At 41.5% G+C, this 26,815-nt stretch overlaps 1 protein-coding gene across 1 annotated transcript in view; it reads left to right on the top strand.

Moving 5' to 3' along the window:
* The window catches only part of LHCGR (luteinizing hormone/choriogonadotropin receptor), a 56,145-nt gene that overhangs the window by 17,406 nt on the left and 11,924 nt on the right, over positions 1-26,815 (top strand). The window contains exons 2-8 of the mRNA XM_070428431.1: positions 2,336-2,407; positions 5,687-5,761; positions 8,940-9,014; positions 11,048-11,122; positions 11,211-11,288; positions 21,172-21,240; positions 26,383-26,457. Coding sequence (XP_070284532.1) covers positions 2,336-2,407; positions 5,687-5,761; positions 8,940-9,014; positions 11,048-11,122; positions 11,211-11,288; positions 21,172-21,240; positions 26,383-26,457 — 519 coding nt within the window. The remainder of the gene's footprint in view (positions 1-2,335; positions 2,408-5,686; positions 5,762-8,939; positions 9,015-11,047; positions 11,123-11,210; positions 11,289-21,171; positions 21,241-26,382; positions 26,458-26,815) is intronic.

Genomic DNA, 26,815 nt, shown 5'->3' with positions numbered 1-26,815 from the left:
GAAGAAATATAGGAAGCAAACATGCCATCGTAAGAAGATTTCTCCCCCACTGTCCCTGTTCCTCTTGGATGCCCTGTTAAATAAGTTTGGGTATTGAATGGTGTACTTGGGGAGACTGTCTTCAGGAATAGATTCAGAGGACCAAGTTTGGTTTACTTCCTCAAGGTTGTACCATCTCTAAGAGAATCTTGAATGAAAGCATTTTTCTGCAATGAAATTGCTTTGCATTAGCCCCAGAGAGGAACTGTTGGTAAGACGCTTTGCATGAGGAATATCAAGAGTATGACATGCCTCCTCTCAAGAAAAGCAAGGTTACAAGGCCTGTCCCACCACTGCGCTCACTGAGAGAGAGGGCATTACCTGGGTAGATGTCCAAAGGAAATGAAATCAGTATCTCAAAGTGATATCTGCACTCTCATGTTACTGCAGCATTATTTATAACAGCCAAGATAATGAAACAACCTAAATGTCCTTTGACAGATGAATAGATAGAAAATATAACTATGTGATATATAGACACAAACACACACACACACATACACACACACACACACACACACACACACACAAAGGAATAGTTTTCAACCATAAAAAAAGAGAGAAGAAAAGCTACCTTTGTGACAGTATGGAGTGAACCTGGAGGGCATTATACTAAGTGAAATAAGCTGGACAGAGAAAGACAAATATTGCATGGCATCACTTATATGTAGACTCTAAAAAAAATTTGTTAAAGCTGATTCATAGAAACAGGGAATAGAATGATTGCCATGGCCTGAGAGAGAAAATGTAGAGGTCAAGGGTACAAACTATTAGTTATAAGTTCTGAGGATCTAATGTATAGCATGGTGACTATAGTTAATAATACTGTATTGTATACTTGAAAGTTGCTGTGAGTACATCTTAATTTAAGTGTTCTCACCACAACAAAAGTTAACTATTCACAATGTATGTGTATATCAAATCATCATGTTGAACACCTAAAATATATATAAGTATGTTTGTCAATTATTCCTCAATAAAATTGGGGTACAGGGGAAGAAACAAAAAGAGTGGATTGGGAATCACATACTTTGGCCCAAAATTGCCAGTGGGAAGAAAATTTGGACTCAATCTGCTTAGTCCTGTTACCTTGTTCAAATTACTTAATATCTTTGTGATCCAGTTTCTTCTGCTATTAAAGGGGAATATCTACTCACTCCATTGTTGAGTAGATATAACAAGGTTATAGGTTGGTGTGCATCACTCACACAGCACCTTATACCAGCAGCAAGTCTCTCTGGAACTGTAGACATCTCACTGACTCAAATCTGCTCATCATGGAGCTTTTCTGTCCCAGCAGCTAAGGCAGTCTCTGATGCATAGATGATGAAAAGCAAGGCAGCACCTCCCACCTCTGTTCTCATTGTCATGATATTCTTGTCCCACCTGAAATGTCCTGCTCCATGCCCCTTCTCTCTGCCAGTCCTAGTGCTAAAATTTTGAATCACTGTAGATGCTTGATAAATGTTGAACATTCATCCCTACCTGGCTGATGCTTTCTTCTGAGTTATCTTAACTCCAAGTTCCTTTATCACTTGTACATCATCCTGTTCTAGTTTTTGCTGTTGATGAGTAATCATTCTATTCTCAACTCTTATGTAATGCATAATTTTATCTCAATTCAAGAACACTTAGATTGTTCCTCTGGATATAAGTGAGTGCCTGAAGGAAATGTGCTCTATAGATGTTCCCCAAAAATGGCATGTGATGCCCGTGTGATTTAACCACATTAGCAAGTGCTCTTGGGATAATAGGCTGCCTGGAGAAAATGGGACATGTTCTTAATAGATCTTCCCTTCTCCTGTCTGCCTAATTTTCAGTTGTACTTTTTACCATTTGTTTCTCCACTCTACCCAAGAAAGCTTCTTTTCCACCCTCCCAACCAAACTTATAGGACCACTTTAGAACTATGTATTAACTATTTACTTGGTGCGAAGCCCTGTCCTTCACATGGGTTATCTTATTTTAGTTTTATAGATGAAGAAACTGAAACAGAGGGCTTAAATGACATGATCAGGATCACATAGCCAGGTAGTAAGAGAGTGAGGATTTGAACCTTGTGTGTCTGATCCCAAAGTTCGGATTTTAACCAAAAAATTACACACTGTTTGATATAGATCAGCAATAATTCATGACACATCTCTTTATGGATATAAGTTAGAATTCCCAACCTAAATTCAGTTGTTGAGAGCTCTATAGTCACACACACAAACACACACACACATTTTATTCATGAACTTAAAAGGCACCCAATCTTAAAGTTTAAACTCTTGGCTTTCCTTTTTTTCTTTTCTAGATCACTCACCTATCTCCGTATCAAAGTAATTCCATCTCAAGCTTTCAGAGGACTTAATGAGGTCATAAAAATGTAAGTAAGATACTGCATATCAAAAGACATTTATAATTGGAATAATAAATTTTTCCAAGGGAAAGCATAGTTGAAAGGGGATCATTTTTCTAGGAGAGAAACTATATTTTGGGAAACCTAGTACTTTTATCTTATTAATACAAATAATATCTAGGAACCTTTGAAGAGAGGTATGATTTTCAAGAGTCATTAAAATCTAGATAATTAACCTTGCTTCAGTGAACTGAATGTATTTTGATAAGTGATGATAAACTTCTCAAGTAGAAAAGATGATAGATTCCAATCATAAAAATTCTCCTGCTACAGCAGTTATTTCCTTGTGCCACATTTTTAGATAACACCACATAGAAGAAAACGTGTTGAAAGTTTATTGTGCATGGAAAGATAATCTTTGTATCTAAAATATAATAAGCAATGACAAAAGCACAATACTTATAGCCTCATTGATTAGAGGTATTTATCAAAGTGTAGAGCAGCCTGAAAAGGCAGTGTGATCTCACATTTGTTCAGATGTAACTTTAATCCTTTGCCCTGGGTCTCAGCTTCTATGGTCCAAGACTCCATACATGGAGAGAGAACTTTCTCAGTACTCCAGGATTCCAGTATCCTCCTTAATGTTAGTCTGAGTCAAAAGACCTAAGGGGCCTTTTAGTTCCCAGAGAACATCTCTGATTTTTAACAATCCACTGGGCTTTCAAAGCAATTCCAGCTCCTTGAGGAACTTCTGACTCTCTTTAGGATATTAGCAAGCAATGAGTATAGTAAAAATAATTCCTTAAGAATTAGTGCATATTATGAGAAATTCACTGCAGGTTACAGAAATGTCAGTTTGCTTGAACCTAATTCTTCTCTTCTGCTCTCACTTTTACATGGTGAGTTTTGAGAAGTTTTAATGCATTGACACCTCCTGGTAAAAAAAGGCAGCCACAGTTAAATAAGCAAACCATTAGGTAGGAATGAGATGAATCAGCCCAGGAATGATCCATTACTGTGTTCATAAAAGTCATTAACTGCCCTAGGCTCAGCCTTTCTGTGTGCTAAAGCTCTCATCAAATCTGAAGCCTTCAATGAATGTTAACCTTAAAAAACACGCAAATGTACAATTTGTGAATTTGAGACATTTTTCTTAGCTGGCAGTAAATGGTAGCTTATGTTGGGATTTTAGAATAACATTGACATTACCTACATGCTTGGAGGTGGTATATGGCAAAACTGTTTCTTTTACTTTTGTGTCTTTTTTAAAAAAAATCAATTCATTCATTAATCTATCCATTCATTCACTCCCAATGTGCCAGGCATTGTGATGCCACCAGGGTTCAGAAGTGAATGGGACATACTCTCTGTCCTCAATTTGCTAACAGAGAAAAACAGTCAAAGAAATAGACAGTCACAACCAGAAAGATACTATGTGCAGGAGGTGACCACCTTGCTTTTGCCTCAGAACAGGATTTGGGGAAAAGGGAAAGAGTTAGGAAACAACGAATTCAACCCAAATGAAAACCTCACTAAAATGATGGAGTTGGGAACCCAGATAGCCTGATCCTGATCCTGAAACATTCCTATAAACAGTAGGTGCCTCTGGTGCCGCCACTCTGGAAAACAGCATGGAGAATACTCAAAAAATTAAAAATGGAACATCCTTATGACCCAGTGATTCCACTTTTGGGTATATATCCTAAAAAACCCAAAACACTAATTAGGAAGAATATATGCACCCCTATGTTCATTGCTGCATTATTTACAATGGTGAAGATATAGAAGTAACCCAAGTGCCCACCACCAGATGAGTGGATAAAAAAGCTATGGTACATTACACAATGGAATGTTATTTGGTCATAAAAAAGAATGAAATCTTACCATTTGCAAAAGCGTGGATGGACCTGGAGGGTATTGTGTTACATAAAATAAATCAGCCAGAAAAAACAAATACCATATGATTTCACATATATGCGGAATCTAAGAACGAAATAAATGAACAAACAAAATTGAAACAAACTCATAGATACAGAGAATAGACTTATAGTTGCCAAAAAGAGGGAGTTCAGGGACTGGATGAAAAAAGTGAAGGGATTAAGGAATACAAATTGGTAGTTACAAAACAGTCATGGGAATGTAAACTACAGCAAAGGGAATATAATCGGTAATACTGTAATAACTATGTATGGTGCCAGGTCAGGCTGAAAACTTTGTGAAGTATATGATTATCTAACCACTATGCTATATACCTGAAACTAATACAAAAAAATATTGAGTTTGAGTTAATTGAAAAATTATTTAAAAGAAATGATACAAGCATAAATGAAAAATAAATGGGAAAAAACAATAGGCGCCTCTCCTCTCAGAAACTCAATTTGCTGTAAAACAAGGGAATCTGACTAGATTTTCTCAAAGGGCCTGTCGACTTCTAATAATCTATGATGCCATCCAATATAATAAAAGGCTAATATGCAAATAGACCAAATGGTGGAACAACCAAACAATGATCACTATGACATGCACTGACCACCAAGGGGTGTGCGCGGGACATGGTGGGCGTGGGCAGCAGGTGGCAAGCAAGTGCAGAACATGGCAGGCGTCGGCTGCAGTAGGACGGTGGAGCAGGAGAGCGGGGGCACCAGACCAAGGTGGGGTGCTGGCCACTGTCATTGAGCTGATCCTCTGGTGGTTATTCAAAATTCTTTGCTCCTGCGTGCTGCAGTCCCACCCTGCACTCACACCTGCTGGCCCCAATTGCCTCTGAGGGCTTCTCCACCTCCCCCTGCTCCTGAGTGGCAATCAGGGCAGCAGCCACTGCTTGCACCCACTGACTGCGCTGGCCATCAGCATCAGCGGGTGTGAGCGGGGCCAGCACGGAAGCAGCAGGAGTGGGGCTTCTGGCAGACAGAGGACTTGGGGGCCTCAGTGGGGGGGCCAGGAGGGGGCATGGAGGATAGGCCGAGACCCACCCCTATGCCCACAGCAGCCTTGTGGCCCACAGTTCCTTTCAAGGTGCACAAATTTGTGCACTGGGCTCCTAGTGTCATAATAAACAAGAAAAAAAAATCCTGTTGTAAATAAACAGGGATTACTGAAACTTGCATTTCAACAGCACCTGGGTTGTAGATGCCCATCAGGGCTCCTAAAGGGAGGTGTTAGCACTTCATTATGTGAGGACAGCTAAAGGTGCCACTGTTCTTTTTTAAAAGGACACCCCAGTTGTTGGGCCACATACACAGCTGCTTATGATGCAGACAGTCATTTATTTCATGTTTCTTCTTTTTTTTTCCCCTCTCTCCCTAGTGAAATTTCTCAGAGTGATTCCCTGGAAAAGATAGAAGCTAAGGCCTTTGACAACCTCCTCAATTTGTCTGAAATGTAAGCATCAGCTAACAGATCGTTTACTTCTGTACACTATTACTCTCACTGGCTGGAGCCCACTCGGTTTTTGTATTCAAGCATCCACTGCTAGGAAGCCAAGAGGAAAAGACTACAGCAATTACTAGGTCTGGGCAGGCACTAATTTCACTCACTGCAGTGGCCTGAAGGTTGCCATGGTGACAACTGCTTCTCCCTGAGAGCTGCATAAACTCTGAAACATCACAACACAAAGTTAAAAATTAAAATTGCCATTGTGGAGTCCTGCCAAGTAGCTCTTACCTTATGGAAGGGAGGGTATGGAGTAGTTGGGGTGGTGGTAAATTTAAAAAGGAGCTTATAGCTCATGAATTAGTTCATGGGGAGCTGTTTGGGCATATTCATTCATTCAGTAAATAGTTCTTGAATACCTATCATGTAAAAGTCCTGTGTTGGGCATGCGTATGTTGGGTTTGTTGTTATCGTGATGTCTTAAAATTGATTCTTCAAAATTATCCTTTCCAAATTATTTTCCTCCAATTAATGAAAAGGATGGGAGAAGACTAGCTTAATTCAGTTTTCAGCTCATGAACTTTGTGTTCCAAAGGTTAACTGACTTGCCTATGTCACACAGCAAGTTAACTAAGACTATAAATCAGGTCATGTGACTCTGAAACTGGATCTGTTACTGCTATCTTGTTTGGCCCAAACCTGAAGGTCTGTAAAATTCACCTGCATAGGAGTCTCTAAAGTTAAGGAAAGGGGAAATATGTTGGCAACAGTTTTTAAGCACTTATGCTTGGCACTTATTTCTTCTAGGTTGTGTCATTAAATCCTCACAACCACCCTGTAAAATGGAATAACTACCCCTTGTGTTCAGGGGAAGGAATGGAGCCTCAGGGAGGTCAGTGACTTGACCAATGTAGTGCCTCAGACAATGGCAGGTTTGGGATTCAACCTCAGCCTGTCTTTCTTCAAAGATTGTACATGTGCCACCATACCAGAAGACCTCCCTATGAATGGTCCAATTAGCAATTATCTAAAGAGAATAATTAATAAGTATGATAATGACCTGCCACATGTCCAACCAAGGGCCAAATGCTGCTGGAGTACAGAGGAGGTAAAAATACAAATCTCCCCAGGAGATGAGTGTGGCCAGGGGAGTGAGAATAACTCACCAAACAATTATGAGAAATCCACAGTAATGAGCATTTAAGTACTAAAGGTATATCTGGACTTGTCTGTGAGGTAAAATTTCTTGGGGGGCCCATTACAATTATAGATGACAGTCTATAGACCTAGAAATCCGCAGTTCTAACAGACTTCCCGAGGGATGCTGATTCAGCACAGCTTATGTTGAGAACCACAAGAGCAGCTTCAGGTAAATAAAGCTTCTCATGATGCAAAGCAACATTTATCAACAGCAAGAAAAATGAAATGCTCTAAGGGAAAGTTTATGGACTTTTCCCAAGAAAGGCCCTGAGATTAGGATGCTAGCTCTGCACAGGTTCTCTTTGCTTTGTATCCCCAGAACCTAAACCACACCTGGCACATATAGGAGCCCAATCAATGTTTGATGAATGAGTGGATGGATGGAAAATTGGTCTAAGGTCAAACCACAAAAGATCCTTAAGAGATAAAATTCCCTTCCATCTCACTCACATAATGCTTTATATAGCCCATGTTTGCTTTATTCAGTTGTAAAAACAATTACAACAAAATGTCACTCACCTTTAAATAATCAAAAGGACATAAAAGATGGAAATAGGCATCAATGGTGGGTAAATAAGGTAAGGTGGAATGAGCACTAGACCTGAAGTCAGGAAAAAAACTGGGTTCATCTCCAAGTTCTGCTACTTCTCAGACAAATCATTCAATTTCCTGATTTCATCAACTATGGTAATTGTTCACATTGGTTGAAGACTTACTATGAACCAAACTTACACATTTATTTCTTTAAAACTGCCCTATGAAGAGACAGAGCTGTAAGTGACATATCCAAGTCATACAATTAGTAAAACCAAGATGTAAAACCAAGCTGATCCCAGAGTCCGTCCACCTAACCAGTGCTCTATATTTTCTCTATACAAGAGTAATTATTCTTTCATCGAGTGGTTGTTGAATGGATTAAGAAAGCCAAAGCCATTTACTGGCCTTTTAATGAAACCAAAGTAAATGGGACCCGGCAACTAAGGCCTCTTCTCAAAGGGTCAAATTCACTGGTGGGGCTAGGAAGAAGGACAGTTACACCACTATAACATATGGCTGTACTTTTTTTTTTAAATATATTTTATTGATTTTTTACAGAGAGGAAGGGAGAGAGATAGAGAGTTAGAAACATCGATGAGAGAGAAACATCGATCAGCTGCCTCCTGCACACCTCCCACTGGGGATGTGCAACCCAGGTACATGCCCTTGACCGGAATCGAACCTGGGACCCTTGAGTCCGCAGGCCAACGCTCTATCCACTGAGCCAAACCGGTTTTGGCATATGGCTGTACTTTTTACACTTTGCAAAGCTCTACCTTGTACATTGTCTCTGCGTATTCTATTACTACCTCTCAACCTGTGAAGTCGGAAGAGTATGTGTTATTATTTCCATATTACAGAAGGGAACACTAGCTCAGGGAAGTTAGGAGCCTGGGCATCATCACGCAACAATTATCTACAGAATAAGCCTAAAATCCCCCAAATCCAAGCTCCTGGACTCTGCCCTGCTGTTCCACGGACTGGGTGACCATCTGGATAATTGGTCAGTGTGGCTGCCAGCCCAGTATGAAGAGAACCAATTTACTACAAGAGAGAGAAGCTAATTTGCTCATCTCTCCTGGGAGCAGATTCTCCCATCATCACCAGTGTGCAGGCTCCATAGTAGGGCAGGACCTACTTGGCCAAGAGCCAAGGGATCAATGCTGCCTGGGGAAAAGGGGTAGAGGGAGTTGGAACAGGGGTAGGGGGTAGAACAGATTCCCAGCTATGATGCACCTGCCTTGGCAGGATGTTGAGAGCAGAGCTTCCTGGAAATAGCCACTGGCTCTCACCATGCTGCTTTCATCCCCGGGGTCTCAGGAGTGCCTCTCAAGCACTTGATTCTGTTGATGCTGTTTTCAGCCAGCATCCTCTGGTGACCACGGTCTCACGCATTCCAAACAATGCACATCTAGTGAACTGCTGCCTGTTTCCCCTTCTCTCTTTACAGACTGATCCAGAACACCAAAAATCTGGTATACATCGAGCCTGGAGCATTTATAAATCTCCCCCGGTTAAAATACCTGTGAGGAATTTTCATTTTTAAGCAACTGGGGAGGGGAAGATGGGGACCTGGTAAAAAGCAAAACAATTCCAAGGTTGAGAAGAATTTTTTTAACCATATACTTAGAATTATTTTCATGTCCGTCTTCAGCCCTCTGATTTAATCAGCATTTCTTGTCAGCCACTATGCTGGCACTTTCAAACACCTATAAGTGGTTCTCAACACTATCTCTGTCCCAAACAGCAGAGAAGACCATCACCTCTTTGCAGTGATTTTCAAAGCTGGTAGTAGGAATGGGAGCGGTGGGGCAGGGGGGGGCGGGGGGGGGGTGATCATGACACTTTAAAAGGGTGAATCAGAATCTCTAAGGTGAGGTGGTGATGTGGAGAGAGGACAGGTGAACGTGGAAAAGGCAATTCTGATTTGACCCCTATCCCTGGTTGAGAATCACTGATCTCCTTTATCTCATTTGTTCCTTCATTCATTAAGTGAAAACATTTTAAGTATTGCCTTCAGGTAGGCACTGTGCCATATAAACTAAACCATTATTTTGTATGTCCCATTAAGTCTGATTGGTCCACTAGTTAGAATTATCAGCTGAGGTCCACCCCAGCCCTGCAGATTCGTTGCCTTACCAGCAAAATCAAAATTCCTGAAATTTGATACAATCTATAAATTTATCACTGTGGATCTTCTCACATATCAATTACTTATTCACACAGAAAAATAAATCACTTAACACAGATATCCTCTCTCTCTTCTTCCTGATAAATTAAATTTCATAAAATCTCCAGAGGATGCAAAGTCTACAATGCCTACCACTTTTTAAAAAATGGAGGAGAAAGGAGGGACATCCTCTCTCTGGTGTTCAACGTCATCTGTGCAGTCTTGCTCTGGGGCCCTGACAGGAGCTGCTGCTGGCATTAGGGTAGCTCCTTTGGCAGCACCAATGCTGGAGGATTCCTAACTCAGGTGTTCTGCTTTTCCAAACCTTCAAGGGGTCTACAGGACACATAAGCATCTCAGCATTTACCACTTTGGAAAAACATAATAAAAATCCCAGAACCAAGTGTGATGACTGCAGCCCCTTGTCATCTAAGAATCACTGTCTTTATTAAATAGCATTTTCACCACCCCTTTAAAAAAGGGGATATTCCATCAACCCCCATACACATTGCAGTCTAAGCCCGCACTGCTATCACCAGCCACAAACAGGGCAGGATTCAGTGTGATCTGGGGTAGCAGGTAAGGAAGAGAGCCAGAGAGAGCCAAAACAGAAACCTGGCTTCCTTGCATTGTCACCAGGGTGCCAAGCAGTTCATGTCAGTTGTCCAGAGTCCATGAGTGGGGACTTGAAACTCGGTTGAGTGAAATCCAGATGACTTGACTCCTCTAAAGGAATCCCATTCTTGTGTAATAAAATATCCTTCAGTTTAACCCACCACTGAAGCCTCTCTCTTCTTTGAAGTTTAAGTAAAAGGGAGAGGAGGAGCCTTCCTTAGCTCAAATAACCAAGAGAATGTTGAATGATTTCAGTGAGATTTAAGGAAGACTTTCCTGAATCCCAGATAGCTAAATAAAGGAAAATTTGCAGTGATAAGGGATATGGATTGCTCACAAAGAGATGAATCTTTCTGGATATGAATTGCTCACATAGAGATTAATCTTTCTGAAGAGTTTGAGTTAAAACCTGTCTACAATAGAGAGATGCTTTCTAGAACTATGAAGAGCATGGTCTAAACTAATTAGCAAAAGGAAACTGGAATGCAATGAAAAATAAACATAAATGAAAAACACCTGAAAGTTTGGTCCCAGCCCCTAGATCTCAAAATAGAAATCATTAGAGCAACTTCTCCCATAGGGTTAGGGGCATTTAAAGTCTCACAGTCTTCGACATCTGAAAGTGTGACTGGTAAAGCCAAACTCAATATTTTTAAATTTAATGTGAAAATAGTATTTGCAAAATGCCTTTCTACTGTTTTTTATCTTTATGCCATAATAACACTCCCTTTTGCTCACTCTCTGCCCACATCCCACCTTGCCCCAAATCACAGGAGCATTTGTAACACTGGCATTCAAAAGCTTCCAGATGTTACGAAGATCTTCTCCTCTGAATTTAATTTCATTCTGTAAGTACCAGGCTGATTGCTATGCATAACAGTTTCCTATTTGCAGCTAAAATTTGGAAAGTAAATATTTCTCATTTCATTCCTCAAGGGAAATTTGTGATAACTTACACATAACCACCATACCAGGAAATGCTTTTCAAGGGATGAATAACGAATCCATAACACTGTGAGTAACTCCCAGGTTCATGTTCTTCATACAGCCTCCTGCTATTCTCATTTCTAGCTTAAGGTGATCTCTTTCTTGTCTTATACCTTGCCCCTCACTTGCTGGTGACATTCTTTTGGATCTAAAATGCCAAAGTTGAGAGGAGTTGTGTGGCATCAAATCTGGGTCATATGTTCACATCACAACCAGCCAACCCCATCAGTTTAAAATTAATCAAATGGACCCTGAGAATTTGCAGTGAAAAAATTTCTAACTGATGAAGTTGTTCATTCATCAGTGGAATGCTTTGCAGCTGCAAAGAGACAGCCTGGAGGGGTTAAAAGAGAGAACAGAAATTTCAAGTTTCATCTGAGAAGAGTTTGGAAGGATACTCTCCAAGTAGGTAGAGTATTTGATCAATGGACTATCTTTCTCTCTCTCTCTCTCTCTCTTTCTCTCTCTCTCTCTCTCTTTCTCTCTCTCTCTCTCTCTCTCTCTCTCTCTCTCTCTCTCTTCTTTCTCTTCTCTCTCTCTCCCTCTCTTTCTCTCTCTTTCTCTCTCTCTCTCTTTCTCTCTGATTTTTCACTGTCCCCTTGGGTGACTTTTGTTTCTGAAGCAACACCATCAATGCCCAATTCCCTAAATCCCTTAATATTAAATTTGAAAATAATATCTTCTTATTTGATCATCACTCATCAGGCTACCAGGCTCAAAGGCTCTATCCCTTTCAGGCTCTTTCCTAATGCCTTGCTATTCAAAGTATAGTCCATGGGCCAGCATCTACAGTATCTTCCAAAAACTGGTTAGCAATGCAAACTTTCAGGGCCATCCCAAACCTACTGACTCAGAATATACATTTTTCACAAGATCCCAAGTGATTCACATGCACATTTAAGTTCAAGTGAGTATTGTACTAAAATAACACAAGTCACTCTCTTCACTGTACACCTGCCAGACTTCCTTCACTCTGGATCCCTGCCATTGTCACATGGGGCACCTTCCTTTGACCTACAATTCAGAAGCTGCATCCTGGACACCATGTCTAATTTATATTCAATGCCCAATGACCCGTATTCAATTCTACTCCATGCATCCATATTCCTCTCTCTCTTTCTGCTTTGGTTATAGTCCATGGCAGGATCATATTGAGATAATAAGTGAGCTCACCCTCAAAGAAAGAGAGAGAGAGAGAGAGCATGGACTGGATGACCCTGAAATGAAGTAGTTGTAAAGCAAGAGGAGAGACATCTCAGGGGATTCTTTTATATCAGTGGATTCTAAAAATTGGCATCAATGGCACACTGCATTTGTATAGTATTTTTTACTTTGTGTAGGCATAATCCATAAACCAACACATATAATTATGTTATGAAATTTTGGCCAATGTAGTCCCAGCTCAGTAGTGCAATCAAAAGAATACAGAGCAACAACAACAAAAAAGGTTTCAAGATAAGTAAAATTCTTTACTTGTAACTCTTGAACACCAGGAAGGAGTCTGTAGATACTGGAAAAACCTCTCTATAATCTTTTTACTCCTCCACTTCTCTCAAATACCACAGCTCTTCCAGCTGTTTATAAAGTGTTTCTCTGTTACATGTGGATCTGGAACTACTCATCCATCATACCCCTGTCAGAAACAGGGTATTTCAGAACAAACAATGAGTGGAGGGGTACTGCATGATTATAATTGAGGGTCTTCCTGTGTCTTTATTGAGAACACAAAAGATATATATAAGATCCATGTACTCCAGTAGCTCATAATCTCAATGGGGAAAAACCATGAAATAATAAAAAGAATACAAGCCAGTAGATATTCACTGTGAGAGTGTGTAGTACACAGAAATGAGAAGTCTTGGAGAAATCCTCTCAGGCTGGAGAAATCAGAAGAGGCTGCAGGGCAGAGCTGAGACTTGAGTCAGACCTCATAGAAGCAACAACATTTGTAATATTTATATAGCACCTATTAAAAGCCTGCACCATTTTTGAGTACTTATTTTTAAATACCCATTTACTAGTAAGTTTCACAGCAACCCTTTGAGGTAGGGACTATCACTCTCATTTTTAGAGATTAAGAAATTTACCCAAGGTCAAGATATACAACCAAACAGTCTAGCTTAGAGTCATGGGCTTCATCATTATGTTGTACCACATACTGAGAATAGGGGAGCAAGGAATCCAAGTGAAAGGCAGCATGTGCAAACACAAGGCTGTGGGAGGAGGAAAATAGGATGAGGGATACTCACTGGGAGTGAACATCCTGCTTAAGGGATGGGAAATAGGCTTAGATCAATATGTTTACATAAAAAGGAATGGAAGAAACATTTGATTGCAGAGGGTCTTGAATGCTGGGATAAGAGGCTAGACCAGGGGTGGGCAAACTTTTTGACTCGAGGGCCACAATGGGTTCTTAAACTGGACCGGAGGGCCGGAACAAAAGCATGGATGGAGTGTTTGTGTGAACTAATATAAATTCAAAGTAAACATCATTACATAAAAGGGTACAGTCTTTTTTTTTTTTTTAGTTTTATTCATTTCAAAAGGGCCGGATCCAGCCCGCGGGCCGTAGTTTGCCCACGGCTGGGCTAGAGGCTTAAAAGTAACTAAATAAAAGTAGTAAGAAGAAACCACTCAAATAAGTTGCCTTTATTCAAAGATCATACATAGCCAAGACTCCCTTTGATTTTGACCTAAATCTAAAAATAATCAGGAACCAACAGATACTCCTCTCAGGTAAATGTACAATGATGGAAGTGGAGCGGAACAGGAATGAAAGAGCAGAAGAAAATAATAATTCATGGGATTCTACAAGCTCACAAGACCGGACCTCCCCACCAAAGTAACAAAACAATCAAAGATTCCTTTTCACACATCATATTTCAGCATGTGTACACAACAGCTACATGGTATTTTTATTTGTGGACTATTAATTTGTGTTAGTACTGATTTTAAGATGAATAGTGCCTACCAGCAGGGCAGGTAATTGCCCCACTTGTGAAGTTAATGAGGATTGTGGATCCATTTCTCCCAGAGAGCCCGTGGGGACAATGTGCTTCATCCTCCTCCTCACTCTCAACCCTGTGTCTGCAAGGGGAGAGATTAGTCATTTGTTTGGCACTTGTCCTTGGCTGAATGGGCCCTACTGTAAGTGGAGGATCCTGTGGAGCACCCCCTTGGAAAAGGATATTACTTAAAAAGGAAAGCCTGGATTTTCTCAACTATAGAGTTCAGCTCTCTAATTAGAAAATAATGAAAATAAGCCCTCTCTCTTCATGACTAGTTTTTGAGAATTTGCTTTTCATGGAAACCTTCCTGCCTCCCCCACCTAAATCTGTACCAACTGTGAGCTCATTTAATAAAAACAAAACACTTCACCTGATGCTGGAGAAGCTCAGTGGGGCTAATGCTAAAGCCATGCATTATACTCTTATGTTCCTTTATGGCCCTTTGGCTTTTCATTAAATCTCCTCCAGATGCCACTTTGAAATGTCCCCCCTAGGTCAGCAGGATTTGGCTTCGCCACCTCTAAAATATTCTAGATCACTGGTCATGCAAGTCTCAAAAATGTGACAACCTTGATTCATATCAGAACTCCACAAAGAGAAGGAAAGGTCACAGCAACTAATTCTCTAAGACTAATTCAGAGAAAAGATGCCTGGCAAAGAATGACAAGATTTCAGGTTGCACCTCTGACAAGCCACAGTAGAGAGACTGCTTGGCACTGAAATAGAAAGCCTATGTTCTAGTCCTGGCTCTGCATGTAACCAGCCTTAGTCAAGTCACACCACCTCAACATAACTCTGTCTCTGTCTTTCCAATGGGATTATTAATACCTCCTTGTATAAAGTCAGTCACACTGTATTGTCTGCACTGCACTGTCACAATTAAAAACTAACACTCAGCAAGCCAGTTGTTTAGACCACCCTTAAAACACTGTTGCATCATCTCATTTTAAATATTTTTATTTTGAAATTTTAAACTGGTAATTGGAGTCACTCTCTCTGTCTCCCCACTGACAAGTGGAACAGATAGCACTATGAACTCCCTATATACCTTACCTAGATTCAGCTACTATTTCCAGCTCGCCATGCCTACTCCATTTCTATATATGTAACTATATACAATACATTTCCCTTTGGCCAAACCATCCAAAAAAGTTTATAGACATCATGACACCTCATATCTAAATACTTCAGCACATATCTCTCAAAAATAGGGAAATTCCACATAACTACAGCTAAGAAAATCAACATGAATTTAATGGCATTATCCAACCTATAATCTATATTCAAATGAAAACATGTTTATAGATTTTTTAAACTTGGAATATAATAAAAGTTTATGCATTGCATTTTTGCTATTATGTCCCTAGTCCTCCCAACATCACCTTCCACCCCATCCTGCAAAAAACTGCCCCTCTTCCTTCCTCTGTTCTGGATGACAATGTCTGGACTCATTTGTCTATACTGTCATAACTAGGTTCAGGTCAATGTTTCTGCAAGAACACAACAAAGGAGATGTTATGTCTCTCCCAATGCATCAAACCAGGAGGAACAGCACATCCCACTATCCCACTCCTTAGCCATTCGGTTAAGGTAGTGACTGATCTCTTCATTGTAAGAGTGCATATTTCCCTTTGTCATTAATAACTAAATCATGGTGGGATAATTTGAGTTTGTGTGACTATCCTGTAGCCAACAACCTTTGTCCAATGGTTTCAGCATCTGTTGATTATTCAGTTAATACATAGGAAAGTCTACCATGCCTCTACATTTGTTAGTCAGCACTCTTCTGTTAAAAAAAGAAAGAAAGAGGTTTCCTTTTTCGCCCTTTCCTTCTCTCTCCTCTCTCTTTCTCTCTCTCTCTCTCTCTTTCATTCTCTCTTTTTAAGTATCACTGTGGAGTGTGGATTTTAAAAACATTTTATTCACTATATTATAATCCATTGTTATCATTTTTGGATGCCTATCACCTTTTTTTGTTACATATGATAAAGTCATGTAAGTTGACATGAACTTGGTGAGATGTGAGGAAATATAAGAATGCTAGTGCTGCCTGGCCGGCATGGTTCAGTGATTGAGCGTAGACCCATGCAGGAGGTCACGGTTTGATTCCCAGTCAGGGTACATGCTCAGGTTGTGGGCTCAATCCCCAGTAGGGGGCATGCAGGAGGCAGCCAATCAATGATTCTCTCTCATCATTGATGTTTCTATCCCTCTCTCCTTCTCCCTTCTCTCTGAAATCAATAAAAACATATTTATATATAAAAATAGAACTCTAGGCCTGCTGAAAGGCAGGAGGCATGACCAAATCAGAGAGAGGGACCCCCATGCCATAGAGGCTGCGAGCCCCACAGGAATGGGGGAGTTCTGATGAACATTCAAAACTAGGGTCCTGGCAGCAGACAGTAGAGACCAGTGATAATTATCCCTACAACCACTGCCAGGGAATCCAGCACACAAGTGTCTTTATGCATGAGGAATTATTCCTATGTAAAAGGACTTCAGCAAAGTAGCACATGGAGAAGACAGTAGCAAACTTAGGATCCCTATTCTTTGAGATGGTGTTTCTATAGTTGTTTGATAAAAATTTGTTGATAGATATACCATCATAGGACATATATTCTAAAATAGTATGTTTTGCCCTTCAGCAATTGGGTCTTTTGAGTCCCTGAGAGTCTGTAAACATAAGTTAAGCTTTCTTCTTTGAAATCATCCAAAACTAGGTGAGTACATGATCCAAGAGGGAACTGTAGTGTAACATTAATATAACCTAAGAAATGCTTTTATAGTCCAAGAAATATCTGGAGTTTGCTATAAGGCAGCATTCAGAATTAAAGTGTCATCTGTGGTTAAGTTCTAAAGCCTGAGTCTTATTTTGAATAAAAAGGTACTATTCTCTCTGTTTGATCACAAGTACTGACATTTGAATAGAGAACCTAGACAATGCTTTAAAGTAAGGTGCAGCTATCATAATAGAGGAGAGGAGGAGGAAAATTCATTTCCCAGCCTGTGACAGCATCCTCAAGGCAAAGGAAGCCTTTCTCATTTAATTCTGACACCATGATGTTTTGGAAAAAAGTTATCTGAAGTGACTCTCCAGATGTTTGAATGGGCACAAAGCATTGTGCAGGCCTGACAACATGAGGTCTCCCACTCGCATTTGTAATTTCTCCAGAGTAAGGAAGCCAGTCCTTTAATCAAAACAATGCAGTGCATTCTATTGTGTGAGTCTGGTAAGAACAGAGACAAAGAGCAGCAGTTGAAAAGGAAACAATGAGCCATGTTCTTTGCAATATTGGCACAAGCAGGACCCAGGCTATTCAAAAAAAGACATAAAAAATATCCAATTGCAAAAATGTCAATGATGCCCACACAGGCGAAAGGTGGTTGAGGGCTTTCAGAGAGTGAGGACATTTGGGGCAGCCCAGGCCACTGAACTGACCCACTCCACCCAGGAACAGAGAGGCCTCTACCCCAGTGGAGTTCATTTGAACAGGTGGCTGCATGTCATGAAAATTCTGTCCAGCACATGGAAAGAAGACCATTTCCTTCAGTTCTGGTAGGAGAGCTGGAGGCCACTGTTGAATACATGAATGATAGGAACAACACATTAAGTATTTACTGTGTTCCAATAAACACTCATTTCTAAGTGTTTAACATGTTTACTCTTTTAATCCTCACAATAGCCTTTGAGATCAATACTATTATTATCACCTCTATTTTCAGATTAGGAAATTGAGACCAGAGAGGTTAAGTAACTTGCCCAAAGTAATTCAGTTCATAAGCAGTAGACTTGTATTCAAGCCCAGGCAGTTGGGCTCAGGGCTTGCAGACTTAACTTAGAGCATTATAAACCCCACCAAAAAAAAAAAAAAAAAAAAAAGGTACAAAATCCCAATATGTATCAAAACTAGGATCATCAAGCCAGCACCTAGCAGTGATGGGGAATGGCATCCAGACAACTGCTGGCAGCTTTGCTTTGCCAAAATCAAAGTAGGGGCTACTTCTTCTTGATCCACTACACATGTAGCTTCATCGCGTACAAGGCAGAGAAATTAATAAGGGGACTAGTCTCTGGACTCAGTTCTGACCAACAGACCATCTGGTGTGCACTATGGAAATGATGAGAACTGTATGATCCTACGACATGCCCTAGGGCCGTGGTCGGCAAACTGCGGCTCGCGAGCCACATGCGGCTCTTTGGCCCTTTGAGTGTGGCTCTTCCTAAGCCTTAGGAGTACCCTAATTAAGTTAATAACAATGCACCTACCTATATAGTTTAAGTTTAAAAAATTTGGCTCTCAAAAGAAATTTCAATCGTTGTACTGTTGATATTTGGCTCTGTTGACTAATGAGTTTGCTGACCACTGCCCTAGGGCAATGGGTCCCAAAGTGGCATGCCCGGGCTCACTGGGAGAGCTTGCTATAAAAGCACCTGCTCCTGGGTGCCAGTACCAGAGTCTGATTCCATACATGATTCTGATTCAGTGGATGGAGGAGAATGCTTTGATAAACACTGACCTAGCCTCTAAGAAATTCAATTTCAAAAAAGTTCAGAGAAAAGACAGGTAGGATTCATTCATCTAATAGAAACTGCTATAAATAACAAGATACTGCCAAATGACAAGATACTACTAAAGAATAATATTCTTAGTGTAAAACTTAAAAAAAAATCCAGTGGGAGTAAGTCCTAAGGAGGCAAGAAGGTTGTTTTTGATTTTACAAGACAACAAATATAAACCAAGTTCCTATCCCCTCAGATTCTACAATTCAAATGGAGAGGGAAAATTAATGAAAAAATGGCATCCAATAATTGATTACAGAATATGGTTAAAAGCTAGCACATGCAGCCTTAAACTCAGAAGACTCCCAGAAGGAAGCACAAGAGAGCAGGGGAAGCCAGGGAGGCTGCGGTGGGACAGGGCCTCTGCTCCACCCAGCCTGATGACCGATCCCCTGCTAGGTAACAGGCAGCATGAGAGGCCTGAGGGTTTTGTGGAATGAATTCGTATCCTCCCTTGTTCACTTTGAACTCAATCTAGTAAGAAGACTTTACGAATTATTTCATAACCACTGTATTTTCTAAATTTCAGTGTTCAAATATCATGCTTCAACCTGAGTCCCACTTCTATATATTTATATGCTGATTTGTGTCAGGTGTACTGGGGCTGATGGAAACCACACACACACAAAAAATACATACATATTACACACATAAACACTACATACATATACATATACATATACATATACATATACATATACCAAGATAAAAGTGCTTTCAGGTGACAGGCATGTGGGGTGAGAGCAGGTGGAGAATATGTCTCAACCCTTTCTCACATCACATCCCACAGCCTGTTCCTGACATGGCCGTGCAGCTGCAGCAGCCCTGTAGAGGGAAGATAGGACCCTGCCAGACACAGGAGTTTAATTTTATGTTTTACCACAGCCCTTTCTCACCTGAGTCTTCCATCATTGCTCATGAAGAACTTACACCAATATTTCTACTTAAGCTCATTGGACTATGATTTGTAGTAAGAAATTCATCTTCCATAGACCCACTTGTTCATCCAATTCACTTAACATATACTTACTGTACTCATCCCAGGTACCAGCCAATGTTCTAGATGCAGAGGATTCTGCAGAGAGCAGAAGAATTTATATTCTGCTGGGGGCAGGGGGGGGGGGCATAGATAATGAACAAGTATAACATAACTATGGGTCAGACGGTGGTAAAGCAACAGAGGAAAAACAAATCAGAGAAGGGGGATAGGGAATGCTGAGATGCTGGAGGAGGGGAGGATGGTAGTTAAATAGGGCAGCCAGGAAAGGTGACCCTGCAAATCAAACACAGCCTGCAGGAAGAGGGAGAGGGGGTCATCTCAGGGAAGAAAAGTAAAACAACCAGCAAAACTGATGTGCTAGAAGGAGCCACAAAGTGTTTTCTGGTCCCATTTTTGCCTCCTGTGGGCTTTAGACAAGTCACTTTCCTCTCTGATCTTTTTTCCTTCTTCGCTAAATGAAGGGATGCCACTTGATTCTTTTCAAGTTCCCTTCTGACTCCAGCATTCTCCAGCATTGACCTGTGTTCTAAAAAGCCTCCAGTGTCTTATTCTGGACAGACATGTATGTATGTGTGCCTGTGTGTGTGTATGTATATTTATATGTATATAACATACAAAAATTATGGAACAAAATTTCATAAACAACACTACCCTAATTGCATCCATTCTGTTCTAATCACTTCTATTTTATTTTTTAAATGCTGATTGCACCCAACTATATTGATTTCATTATCCAATAATGAGTCTTAAAGAACTGTTTACAGACACTGAAATCTTCTTGGTTGTGGAGCCAGATATGGTACCAAAACTTACACTTGTCCAAGAAAAGGGACAGCTCACTCAGCACGGGAGTCTTCCTCTGCCCTTAACTTTCAGCAACCCAGAAAGCCCGGGTGTACACACAGTCCTGAACAACCGCAGGCAAGACTTGAGTGTTGGTCAGACAGATCTGGCCTCAAATCCCACTTCTGCCACTGCTTTCTTTGATCTTCTGCAAGCTGCACAACAACACTAGGCTTAGGTTTCACATCAGGATAATGGAAATGATGATGAAGATTAAATCATATGCTATACATACAATGGCTGGCTAAGTATCTGATACTTAATAAACATTTAAAACTGGTGGTGGTGAAGATTGTAATGGTGGAGGTAGAGGCAAACTGGAGCAAAAAACCCCACAAAACTTCATTTTACCAGGACCTTAGAATCTAAAATGTTAGTGAAACACAGCTAAGACATGTGAATGCCAATAATTATCTTAGCAATAAACATCACAGGAGGAAGGATGTGTGATTCCAAACCATTTCTTTCTATCCTAAACCCTCTCTCTTCTCTCTTCAGCAAACTGTACGGAAATGGGTTTGAAGAAATACGAAGTCATGCGTTCAATGGGACGACGCTGATTTCCCTGTAAGTACGCTCATTTCCCCAGCTCATGAATAAAAATGATATATTACTCTGGCTACCAGACCACATTCAATCTTCAGCAACTAACTCAGGACAAAAATAAACTTTCAAGTGGCTAGTCCTCAGTGTTTCATGCATGTTACTAGGCAACTGGCTGGCTGGAAACCCCAGAGCACCCTGATTTCAAAGATAGATGCAGTCGGAATACATTGAAGTTGACAGCTTGCTGAAATATTCAACACCCTACTTTAGGCGCCGCCATCTCACAGCCTCCCTCTTAGCCCCCGTGCTCAGGTTGAGGGTGTGTTAGAGGCAGCATGATTTCAGCAAAGAAATTCTTCCCACTGGCCCCACTGCAGAGAAATCGGGTAACTCCATTTACCAGCTAATCAGCCACAACAGACCCACTCGGAGTCCCATCTCCCTACTGCTGGGGGTGGGAGGCGGGCAAGGGGAGGGAATAGGCTGCTCATTTTCCACCAGGTGAGGGAGCCAAGAATATTCACCACACCCTACTTGAGTCCCAAGTGTTAACAGCTTTTATTTTATTTTTTAAATTTTATTTATTTTTATTGATTTCATAGAGGAATGGAAAGGGAGAGAGAGATAGAAACACCAATGATGAGAGAGAATCATTGACTAGCTGCCTCCTGCACGCCCCCACTGGGGATTGAGACCACAACCCAGGCATATGCCCTGACCAGGAATTGAAATGGTGACCTCTTGGTTCCAAGGTCGATGCTTAACCACTGAGCCACACCAGGCCTGGCCCCAGTGTTAATAGCTTTTAAATCAAGGGGAGCATCCCAACCAACTGGTTCCTTCATTGTTCTCAACCTCTTTCTTTGTAAGGCTCCTTTTCTATTAGAGTGGTTCATGCACAAAGCTGAACCACTCTAATAGAACCCTAACAGGGACAAGGTGACTGATGATCACACTACAGCTGTGTATAATAAAAACTAAGAGCACGTGAAAACCTCAACTGAAGTCAAAATTAAGAAAAATAAACAAAAAGCCTTTTTTAATAAGTCGATCATATGAAGTATGGTCTACACCAGTGCTTGTCAAACTTTAACACACATAAGAATAATGTGGGAATTGTTAAAACACAGATTCCTGAGCCTGATTCCCAGAGACTTTAATTCAGTGGTTCTAGGATAGAGACTAAGAATTTGCAATTTTAACAAGCTCTCAGGAGATGCTGATGCTGCCGGTCTGAAGTTGAGGAGCATAAGTCTACATAATATATTTACTTTAATTATATATATTAACCAAAGACCCTCTTATGTAGATACCATGCCACATAACTTGGTGGCTAAGAGAACAGACCTAAGCGTCACTGACTGGACTCTATATCTGATCCCACTATTTATCAGCTACCTTGGAGAAGTTACTCAACCTATTTAAGACACAGTGTTCTCATCCATAAAATGGAGCCACTAATAGGCTTGTTTTGAGGATACCCACTCTTGAAAATGAAAAGGTCTATTTTGTACCCTCAGTACTTAAAACAGTGCCTAGCACAGAGTAGGTGCTCAATTATTATTTATAACATCACATAATTAATTATCAATGAGTAAATGATAATTAAATAAGATTAAATTTTTATGCTTTTAGCATAGGTCTGGCACATACCAAGTGCTCAAGAAACAGTAGCTTTTTAAAAGTTGTCCTTCCTATCATGGAGTAAATTTCCCATCATTTTCTTCTTGACTTGAATTTAATGAAGGGTCCACTCCAGCCAATTGAATCTCTTTCTGCCAAATTTAAATCAGAGGCCTATCCTCTCTTGGCACAGTGCTCTCAGATGCCTCATTCCATTATTCACTCAACAAGTGTGTGCTAAGCATCAGCTGTGTTGAAGGGAACATGCTATATTTTTAGAGGAAATGAGCATGAATAAACCTGGTGTTTGCCTTGACAGAGCCTACAGCCTAGGAAGAGGCATCTCCAAATGGTATGCAAACTGTACACTAAGTAGTAACTGAAACAGGAGACAGGGAGAAGGAAACCAGAGAAAGCCTCACGAGAGAGGCAGACTTTGAGCTGGGCCCGAGAGAGGCAAAGACAGAAGGAAAATGCATTCCAGGCCGAGGATAACAAAAAGAATGGCCCAGGAGAGGAAGCAAGAAATGTTTTCATAGACCAGCAAATATAGCTTTTAGAAAGTTCTAGTTGTGGGTGGACACAGCAGGAAGTGCCTTAGATGCCAGAGTAAAGAATTTGGACTCTGTTCAGTAGGAAATGAGAACCTAGAGGGTCATCTGTTAGCAGGGAGGACAGAGGGCTGGAAAGGGTAGCTCAGAGCTAGACACATAGACATCAGGGTTATCTGAAGAGAGAGGGCAGCTGCACAAGGGGAAAAATAAGAGGACTGAATATAAAACCCGGGGAACAAGACATGAGGAAGAGAAGCCAAAGCAAAAGCAACCAGGTGGAAGGAAACCAGTGGAGTAGACCTTGGGAGGTCAGGGAAAATAGGACTTCAGGAAGGAGGGCCTTGGTCAGCAGTCTCCGCTGCTTCAGAGATGCCAGAATTCTTGTGAACTTCGAATAATACAACTACTCAAGGTTCTGAATCTCCCATACCTCATCGTTGGGAGAAAGAGGAAAGCAAGAACAGAAATCAGTATCATTCATTTATTCGTTCAAAAAGCATTTAGTAAGCATCACCAATATATTAGGCACTTTGTTAAGTGCTGGATCGCATGGTAGAGTAGAAACACTCCCTGTCCTCCTGAAGTTTCTGTTCTAGCATAAGGCACAGACAAAAAGGGGGTAAGTTAATTTCTTGCAGGTAGTGATTTGTACCATGAAGAAAATAACCTATTGCTGAGATCTGTGAGAGTACAGAGGGGCGACTGACTTTAGGCTAGGTGATAGCCTCACTGAGAATATGATATTTAGGCTGATCCTAAAAGATGGCAAGGAGTCCACCATGGCAATAGCAAGGGAAGTGTGTTACAGAAAGCAGCAGCATATGCAAAGGTCCTGAGTTGGGAAAGAAACGAAATTTCTAAACTCCAGGAAATTTGAGGAGGCTGGTGAGGTTGGAGGGTCATCTGCAAGGGGAAGACTGGTGTGGGATAAACCTGGAGATAAAGTAGGAGCGAATCATGCAGAACTGAGGGGCTATGGAGAGAAGTCTGAATTCTCTTCTAAGAATAAGAAGACTCATTGAAAGATTTAAGCACAGAAGGAGGAGGAGTTTTCAAAACTGTTAAGAAAAAGTTTCAAACTCTACATTCAGCCCAGGGTCTGACACCTTCCCCATTAATAGGCCTGTCCAAAGGTGTTCAGAATGACACCAAAGCTCTCTCAAGTTCTCAAGCACTCTACTTACTAAGGCAGGACAGGGTGGAGAGGGGCAGTATTGGATGGTTGTCCTCAGACACCTCCAAGAGTCCAAGAGTCAGGCCACATCATTCCCACAGCACCATGTTAGGAAAGTTTTGGGTTGAGTTGGGGGTTCCCCACTCTGCTTCAAAAGGCCATGCTGCCTATGCTTCTCACAATGGGAGGACCGGGTTACCTGGGAGAGTTCCCAAAAGTGCCCTCCAGAAAAATGTGGTCAATGAATTTGATTTACCTTTGACCAAGTGACACAATGCAGTTATCAGTACACAGAAAGATCTGAATTTTAATGAAACATGCATGATGCTGTCATGAAATTTGAAAAAATTAATTGGACCTGGCTGACATGAGGATTATTTGCTCACAGAGCTCAGTTTCAACAATTTGTGACCAGAACTGAACATAATTAAAACAAACCAAATCAGGAGGAACAACCATGGAGGCTCAGGAAGGAAAGCATCTTTTGATTTAGATTTTAAACAGCAACTGACTCTGACAACCTCATCTTTTGAAAGTGGAAATATACCCAGGGAAGGGGGGTGATGTGGGACTGACAGGTGCTTTCTGATGAAAGGGTTGAGGGATTCCAAGGAGAACGCTTAGTAGAAGCACATGGAAAACAGCTACCCGGGAAGGAAGATGCAGGGGCTCTTGCATGGAGACATGCGCAGATGCTGGAGAAGATGGAACACTATGAGATGCGCCAGGTAATTACCTAGCCATCCTGCAGGGGAGAGGCTGGTGTTGGTGCATCTGTTCTGCCATGTAACACTGTAACACGATGCAGAAGAATCCTGTTCCCATGCTCGAAATCACCACACCAACAGTGGACGTCTACTGTGCCCACTGCCCAGGGATTCCAGAATACTCTTTGAGTCCCCACCCTTCTCTTATAGGAAGAAAGTGCTGAAAAGAAGGCTGGCAAGACTGAGCCCAGGGACTCCTCTCACAGCTCCTTTGTCCACCCAGAGAAGGGCCTGTGCTTGGAGCCCAGCCTCAGGGCCCAGACAGGAGCCTACTCTGCAGGGCCAGCCTGGAGTATCTGTGAGAGTTCACGCTGAGCTGCTTTGAGTTAAAGGGAACAGAAGCCCTTAGGTAGCCTCTGCCTTAGTAGCTCTTGGCTTCTGCCACAGGCAAGAGCAGTGGCCCTGAATCTTTTGTTTCCATAACATGCACACCTGGTTATGATCACATACACAGCACACACCAGCAGGGCTCCCAGGTAATGGGACAATTTTCTCCACAGCCTGTACTTCCATCCTTTCTCACCCCCTTACAAATACACATTTTTTTTTTAAAAAAAAAAGTGCAATTAACATGATAAAAGGGGTGACATTGAATGAACCCTACTTTTTCTTTTTAAGGAAAGTATTTGCAAACTTCAGTATATCACTAGTAAATTCTGAGACTTCCAAGGTCAGGACAACTGAGAGCCTTGATCCAGGGCAGGCTGCACTTCACCCTCCAGCCCTGAACACTGGAGCAGCACCCTCCTCCTCCCAGCTGTGACAGTAATCGCCCATAAGCCCAGGGCAGAAGGGGGAGCTCTTTAAGTTGCAGGACAAAAGGTTCCAGCAAGTAGGGGAAATCACAAAGGAAAGGTGGGGCCAAATACACAATTTCACAATTTTGCCAAGACTAGCATGTCTTTCTCCCACTTCACCTACAGTGCCCCATGTACCCTTCAACCCTGAGCACCATGCACAGGCTAGCCCAAGCATGAGTGTACACAGCTGTGACAGGTTACACAGGAGGTGCAGACTCCACTAAGGACACTGTCCTTCCCCACAGGGAGCTGAAGGGAAACGCACACCTGAAGAAGATGCACCATGGAGCCTTCCAGGGGGCCACAGGGCCCAACATCTTGTGAGTACAGTGGTGCTGCCTCCCCACCCATCCAGTGCACCCCAAAAGGCCTGCTTAGGGTGTCTATCCACATTGTCCCCAACCTGGTTTGTGGGGCATCAGCCTCTACATGTGAAAGGACTGCTGTAACAAAGCACCACCAATTGCATGGCTTAAACATTGGAAATGTATTGTCTCCCAGCTCTGGAGGCCAGAAGTCTGAAACCAAGGGGACAGCAGGGCTGGTTCCTTCTGAGGGCAGCAGGGAGAGACTGTTCCAGGCCTCTCTTCTCACTGCTAGTACTTCCTTCTGTCGTGGCAGTATAATTCCAATCTCTACATGGCACTCTGTGCCTGCCTGTCTGGCTCCCGTGTTCCC

Source organism: Myotis yumanensis, unplaced genomic scaffold, assembly GCF_028538775.1.
Source record: "Myotis yumanensis isolate MYYU_CA2020_CCGP unplaced genomic scaffold, mMyoYum1.0.hap1 SCAF_11, whole genome shotgun sequence".
Classification (NCBI taxonomy): Eukaryota; Metazoa; Chordata; class Mammalia; order Chiroptera; family Vespertilionidae; genus Myotis; species Myotis yumanensis.
Note: the sequence above shows the minus strand (reverse complement) of the source record. Positions and strands in the feature narration are given on the sequence as shown.